Source organism: Mugil cephalus, chromosome 20 (genome assembly GCF_022458985.1).
Source record: "Mugil cephalus isolate CIBA_MC_2020 chromosome 20, CIBA_Mcephalus_1.1, whole genome shotgun sequence".
NCBI lineage: Eukaryota > Metazoa > Chordata > Actinopteri > Mugiliformes > Mugilidae > Mugil > Mugil cephalus.
The window spans coordinates 17,538,405-17,546,332 of NC_061789.1; the positions used below are offsets into that span (position 1 = coordinate 17,538,405).

At 39.8% G+C, this 7,928-nt stretch overlaps 1 protein-coding gene across 2 annotated transcripts in view; it reads left to right on the plus strand.

The window, feature by feature from the left end:
* stat5a (signal transducer and activator of transcription 5a) overlaps positions 1–2,075 on the plus strand; it is a 41,310-nt gene extending 39,235 nt beyond the window's left edge. For both annotated transcript variants that reach the window (XM_047572085.1, XM_047572086.1), the window contains one exon: positions 23–2,075. In XM_047572085.1, the coding sequence (XP_047428041.1) occupies positions 23–146 (124 nt within the window). In that variant the 3' untranslated portion in view covers positions 147–2,075. The remainder of the gene's footprint in view (positions 1–22) is intronic.
* The last annotated feature ends 5,853 nt before the right edge of the window (positions 2,076–7,928 follow it).

Sequence of the window (7,928 nt, forward strand, 5' to 3'; positions counted from 1 at the left end):
CTCTCCCTGTGTCTCATGGCAGGAGCGACTCTATGTTGGATGCGGACGGAGACTTCGACCTAGACGACACCATGGATGTAGCGAGGCACGTAGAGGAGCTTCTCCGGCGACCCGTAGAGAGCCAGTGGGGTGGCCAGCAGTCCTGACGCGTGACCTTTTGAGCCGCGACAACACCAAACGAACCCTGCCTCCCAACTTGCATTGACATGGTTTAATTCCATTAATTTCTCTCTTTTTTCATATTGCTATAATGTGAAATGTTAATAATGGTTGTGATTTTTTTTTTCTTTTCAGCATGACAGCATGCATGTCTATGACTTTTTATAGTTTTATTTGTGTCCATATATGTTTGTAAAACAGACTAAGTAAAATGCAAAATCTACAATGTTACAGTGTTGTGAAAAAAGAAAAGAAGAAGTAATATTCATTCACATTGTGCATGCATTTCCAATTGATTTTAAACTAATTTTAAAAAAAAGATGCTACTGTATGAAGTTATTTTAGGAAGTGAATGTTTTTATTTTATGTTTTCTTCTTTGTGAATGGGATGTCAGTATATTGACTGTGACACTGATCTCGCCCTTTGACGAAAAAGGAACTCAAATGAAGACTCTTTTGTTTTGCTCTTGAAAGCATAATCCGCGTTGTTGCTCTGGATAGTTACAGTCAGTTTTCACATCCGTATACACTAACCTAAAGGCAGAGTGGCGCTCTTTGCTCTCTGCAACTGACAGCACACACATCAGCACAAAGGTACACATGCACAAGTTTAAGATGTATTTCTGATTTGTTCACCAGCTGAAACCTGGGAGGGGAGTCTATCCACCTCCCTCACTCTCACAGGGCTATTTGTCTTCTGTTGGAACACAGAAATGCAAATCTAAGCATTTACCCAGCGCTGCCTGCTTGTCCTCTCAGGTCCCTCTGTTCCCCTCATCAATGCTACCTCGCATTATTCTACTGACAGTCTTTGTATTGCTTCTCTTGTTGTTCCTGCACCACATTCACACCAGTAGGTACGGTCAGTGTATTTTGGTCTTGTAATTTGCGTTAATGTGCGTGATGAAGATCCCTTGCTGCCTGAGAGCTGATTCTGTTGGCTGTTGTCACTCTCCTGAAGACGTCCAGAGTTATGAAGTATCACATGTCTGATCGTTATGCTTGAATATTTGGGGCCGAGCTGCTCCTCGCTAACTTTTCTGCCTGTCCGTCCATTAGTTCCTGTTGCTGCATCATGACATTGTGGCGAAAAAACAAGAAGAAGAAAAAAAAAAAAACACAAGCAAGTTTATGTTTGACAGCATAACTGTGCCAACAGCAGAAGTTGCAAAGCATAGAAATATTGGATGCTTGCACAGACTCATGCGCTGCTGGGCCACATGTAGGTTTTTGGATGTTTAGTTTGTCAGTTTATTTTGTTGTCTGACACCTGTCTTTGGTCAGGATTGATTGTTGTTATGCATCCCATTTTTTTTTTGCTGCACAAAAGCTAAATGTTTAAAACAGGCTTGCACCTCAGGAATGAATAGCTTTGCTTAGCCGATGTATAAGCCAAAAAGAAATAAATCTATGTATATATGAATTTATTTTCTCTAACATAATTCTCTTTTATTATAATTGTTTCTCCGGCACTCCCCAATTTAATGCAACCCCTTTGCATGACCTGAGGAATTACGTAAATACCTCCTCAGCTGAGCAGAAGCACCAGTTGACAAAGGACACTGAGCGACTGGGAAGGATTTATTTTGTTCTTTTGTGTTTGTCTAATAGACATTACAGTATTTAAAATTCTATAATTCTCTCCTTTTTCGTCTTTTTTTTATTTCTTTCTTCCTTCTTTTGCAACTCTTTCTTTCCCATTTTAGAAATCTCAAGCAACATGGGCGACCTTGTGATATATTCCGTATTATCATTTTTTGAGCTTTGTTCCACTGTAGACCGTGTATTTTTCAATGATGTAGATGGCGCTGTGTGCTGTTTAATGTATGTACCATGTTTGTGGTTTGGGTTTATCACTTGGAGAAACAGCAGTTGAGTTGAAAAGAAGAAAATAAAGTTTTTATAAATAATGCCAACCTGCACAGTAGATTTTGACTTTAGATTTTGTTTCTTCTGCCACAACATATATATATATATATATATTTTGGTTTGTGTAAGGTGTGCACAGTTGTGACATTAGTGGCAATCCACAACCTCACTTCAGTTTAATATGAATCTACAGAGTCAAAAGCATTGTGGGTAACTGCGTTGTGTGTAGTTTATGTGTGTATGGTTTAGAGTGGGATCCATACAGTTAAAAAAGAATACACACTCAAACACGTATGCATTACATCAAATCACCACTATATTATTGATACACTACACTGAAATGAGTCACACAATTTACATTTATTTTAAAGTTAAACATGGAATTAGACTGTCACTTAAAAGTCATAGATGTACTTGCTTAACATTAATGTAATATCACACAGTAAACACCGTTCCCTTACGCGAAGCGTTTTAATGCTAATAATCTGCATTAATACAAGCCAGATCTATTTGGGTATTAACTGGAGGCAGTGATAAATAAGACGTGGAGCAAATGGTTCATAAGCTCCAAATTCAAAATGTAATTCAACTATGGCTTGACCATAAACAATGTTAAATAATGAAGCGTACATCCCAAATGGTCTCCTTTCTGCCATCTGGTGGAGATAATAAACTTGGCCTTGTGACTGTGTGTGTGTCTGTGTGTGTTGCTATAGCTTAAAATGCCAATTACCTGCTGGCCGTCAGGACAGGGAAAGATAAGAAAATGTAATTTGCATAGAATTCAATAAAAATAACCAGTTATTGCCTAAAAGATTTTCATTATCCGTAGTCAACAGTTACAAATTCTGCATGGCTGCTTTGATTAGAAAGAAAAAAAAAACAATTATTTTTAATTAGAACGTACTATGCTAGTTGTATCTTAATTATTTATAGTGGATGGACAGACTACTGAGTCAAAAGCAGAAAATGTGCACGGGTCAGTCATTGTGATCCAGTGGAGAGGGCTCCCAGAGGTCAACAGTGGATTGTTGCCTGGATACAAACAAGCCGTGCTTTAACACAGAGTCATAGCATAGGCGCTCTTGTTTGCATCTGTAGGAAGAATAGAGGGAACATTTTCCTGTGTCTTAAGTAGTATAGGACAGTGGTTTAGTCTGTTTTACCAGTGACAATTACAACAGGCCCATTTAGTAGCTATGCAGGAACTCCCCAAGAAAGATATCCACAGACACACATACACACACTGTCACAGTTCATGTCACAATATGCAAACTATAATAAATACGGTGGGCATTTCTGACAGACAATGTGAAAACTCACAATCATCTTGATTTTTAAGTACTTTTATAAAAGAGCCTACTTTGCATTCGTCTCAATTGTCTCTAAGATGAGTTATGTCACCACTAGATGTCAGTAAAGTGCAATAGATCATGTGGTGAAATTACAACCAGCAGACATAACATTATGACCACGTCCTTGATACTGTGTAGGTCTCCCTTGTGCCTCATCAGAGAATGGACATGGACCTTCTGAGGGTGTCTTGTTGTGTCTGGAAACAGAATGTTGTTAGTGGGTCCTATGGGTTGAGGGGAGGGGCCTCTGTGGATCATCCTACAGATCAGATCAGATCAGATCAGATCAGACTGGTATCCACTGAATTTGTGTCGTTGCATCCACATGAATGCCAGGGCCAAAAGTTTTGCAGCAGAACATTGTCACAAGATGGTCAATGTTATTCATTTCTCCTGTCAGTGGTTTTAATGTTGTGGTTGACGGATGTAGATATAATGTGGTCATTTTCTTAAATTTAAGTTGGCAAAATCTGCGTACGTATCAGTGGTAACAATCTCTTCCTAACTAATCATCTGTAATCTGAATCACGCCATGATTTCTTCACTGTATAGCCTGGTGAGGGGAATTCATGTCTTGTGCACTCCTAGCGTACAGTTTTATGTCATCCCTGCCGAGCAGCTGATTGATGATTACTCTACCCTTTTACCAATCTATCTTTGCAATGATCTGGCTAAAGGAGTTCAGGGCTGTGGTTTTGGATACTATAAATTGGTCTCTAAACACAAATACAATCATTTTTATCTTCACAATATAGCTCAATTTTCTAACACAGCCAATAGAAATTGTCCTCATCATGAAACCTTCCAATTTAAGACTTCAGTTATGTGTTTTTTTTAACTTATATTTAGATTATGCATTTCATCTTTAAGAAGAAACTGGAAATGCACTACAGCATTTCATTCTTTTAAACTGTATGATTTTAATTCATGGTTTCTGTTCCTGTTCCTGATTATCACGTGGGTAAGCACAGGAAGTGCGGTGGAAAGCTCAGGAAGAGGCGGCTTCTGCTCACCAGCTATTAGCAGCAGGAACTTCCTCTATAAATATCATCGTTCAAGTATACAGTTCACATGCGTACATTTTGGTCTTGCAGTTTTATTGTTGTCGCAGCGGCTTCCATCAAAGCACCATCAGATAAGTACTACCGGTGCTGCAGACGCAACCAAGAATCAACCAAGAATCAACCAAGAATCAAGAATCATTTATTCATTTATTTATTATGTGAGGACATAACCGAATTTTGGGCGATAGCTCCTGGCTTAGTGCAAATGTAAAAACTTTATAATAAGCACTATAAAAAATAAAATTCAAAAAAGAACTTTACAGATGTAACTGTTGGGCCTTTTTCACCAGGTGTGCAGTGTCCACAGACCAGGTCAGCTCAGATGTGATGTGAATTCCAAGGAATTTGATGTCATTGACATTCTCCTCTCATATGAAGAGGGAAGCATGCTCTGTCCTCCTGGACCTCCTGTTGTCCATGATGACCTCCCAGGTCTTACTGGTATTCAAAACAAGGTTGTTGTCTGAGCACCCCTCTGTTAGGTGCTAGGTCTCATATTTATTTATTTTTTTATTTTTTCTTAATGCGTATACAACAATAACAAGAACTTACACGTACTAGGGCGCATTGGTGTCAATGTATTTGTGAACAGGACTGGCCTGAGCACAAAAACACATGGCATACAACAAAAATCACAATTTTTGCTGTGCTGACAGGTAAATCCTGTACAACTGAGGAGTTGGTCTTCTTTACTAGCCAGCAGAGATTGGCAACCTTGACCATTAGCCAGCTGTGTGGACCAGGCCAGATGAGATGAGGGAGCTTTTATAGCCTGAAGGTGGTGATGATCCATTGATCTGAACCTGTCACTGTAGCAGGAGAGAGTGACACCTGTAGACAGACATGACTGATAGGAAACCATATCAAACCTGACTGGAAAACAACAAAGGTGTTACACATTGCTAGTTCAGAGCAGATACACTGTATTGCCAAAGGTATTCGCTCACATGCCTTTACAAGCGTATGAACTGAAGTGACATCCCATTCTTAATCCATAGGCTTTAATATGGTGTCGGCCCAACCTTTGCAGCTATAACAGCTTCAAGTCTTCTAGGAAGGCTTTCCATAAGGTTTAGTAATGTGTTTATGGGAACTTTTGACCATTCTTCCGGAAACAAATTTGTGAGGTCAGTTACTGATGTTGGATGAGAAGTGACTCACACTGTTTGCTTTAATTCATCCAAAAGGTGTTTTGTCAGGTTGAAGTCAGGACTCTGTGCAGGTCAGTCAAGTTCTTCCACCCCAAACTCTCTCACCCATGTCTTTATGGGCATTGCTTTGTGCGCTTGTGCACAGTCATGATGGAATTGGAAGGGGCCACTTTCAAAATGTTCCCACAAAGTTGGGAGCATAAAATTGTCCAAAATCACTTGGTATGCTGAAGCATTCGGAGTTCCTTTCAATGAAACTAAAGGGCCAAGGCCAGCTCCTGAAAAACAACCCCACACCATAATCTCCCCTCAACCAAACTTCACACTTGGCACAATGCAGTCAGACAAGTACCGTTCTCCTGGCAACTACCAAACCCAGACTGGTTCATCAGATTGTCAGATGGAGAAGAACCTCTCCAGAGAACGTCTCCACTGCTCTAGTAGTGGTGTACTTTACACCACTTTGCATTGCGCTTGGTGATGTTTGGCTTGTTTGCAGCTGCTCAGCCATGGAAACCCATCCCATGAAGCTGTCTGAACACTGTTCCTGAGCTAGTCCACACATGAAGACCACATGAAATTTTGAGATCTGCAGCGATTGACTCTGTGCATATACTTTTGGCAATATAGTGTATATCAGACAGCATCTCACATCCATTCTTGCTCAGTTTATTTAGTTTACAAAAAATATGTTTCTCTACTTCTATCGATCCTGATCTGTTCATTCTGTACCTTCCTTCATTTATTGTGAAGTATTTTAGTGTAGAGTTCTGTAGTGGTGAAAGTACCAACTAGGAGCCCCTAGGCTGCCTGCAGTCAGATTTCGAGGACCCATGTGAACCACCACTTGAGTTTGGAGACTGGTTGTCCGAAGCCTTTTCACATTAAAGTGAGGAAGCCGCGGTGGGTGGGGAGGCTTTTAAAAGCAGAATATTTGCTAAATTATTTCTGAGAATGCATAATACATGACCTTGAGAGATCCTGACGGAAAGGAGGGAGAGCAGTGAGAGCAGTGAGTGAATGAGAGGAAAGGAGTAAGTCTTTCAAGCCTACTGTTCCAAAACTCAGTATACCAGCAAGCATTCCAATCCAGTTTCCCTCTTTACCTGTATCATATCATACACAGGTTTCACTTGCCTCTCCCTCTCACTAGCCTGCCTGTCCCTGAGAAAGAGGTGGAAGCGCTATGGATATTCACATCCGTCTAAGTCTCTCTCCCCGTAAATGCTGAATGTGAATAGAGAGATTGTGTTTCAGCTCCAGATTAAGTCACATATCATCACCAAGGACTATGAAAGCATTCATTAAGAAATGCAAACATCCTTGAATAAGAAGGACTGTGCTACCTTGTGAACATTTATTACAACGATTCCCTCATTGTTTGCAGCATTTACACGGATGCTGCTCATCTAAATATAGAATCAAGTCTGACTGTGATGGTTAGACGTTGCTCTTATTAGTCCAACCATATCTGAAAATTATGAACAGAGCTCACATGACTCCTTTCTTACAAATTGGCTGTAATTTGATTTGCCTTCTCCGTGGGTAATAAATGGGGTGGCATTATCCCAGCTTACTGGTCATGCTTCATCTGAGGATGTGAGTTGACCTGACATTGAATACACACTGCTGAGTTTATTCTGACCTGACCAGAAACATGTCAAATGATGCTCAGTTTAATGGTATGCAAAAACGGATGCCAGGTTTTGCATTCATTACAGTTTCCCTGAAAGCAAACTAACAGGTCTAATGATCAGAGACTCCTCTCAGTCTTTTCTTCCTGCTGGTTGTCTTTGAATCGATATCTGCTAAGAGGATAGGTGGGGTACAGGAAGGTCCACCCGTACATCATGATGAAGAGTGATGCTGTGAAATTACAACTGTGTGAACTGCTGCATTAGCTTTTATTGTAGCACAGCTGGTGAGTGAAACGTACATCATTAGTCTAATAGCATAGTTGCCTTAGTCATATTTGAAAGTTTTCAGAAATAAAGACAAAGCACATTTTTTAGGCTATTAGGCTAACAAAATGAAAACCAAATGATATATGCTAATTCCCATGATCATAATAATAATAATAATTTATTTATTTATTGTGCCTTCTTATTTTTTAAAACAGACGTAATATAGAGGAGGTTCGTCCCTCAGATGGATCAAAGTGTGTATTATAACCAGGACTGCATTGTTAAAACCACAGTAAGCTCTCAAGTGTTGGAAAATGTTGTTTGAATCTTTTCTCTTTGTTGCGCTGCATGGCAAGAATTTACCTTGAGAAAACAAGGACACTGTGTTTCACTGACGTGGAGGACCTGAGGCTAGAGTCATTATTA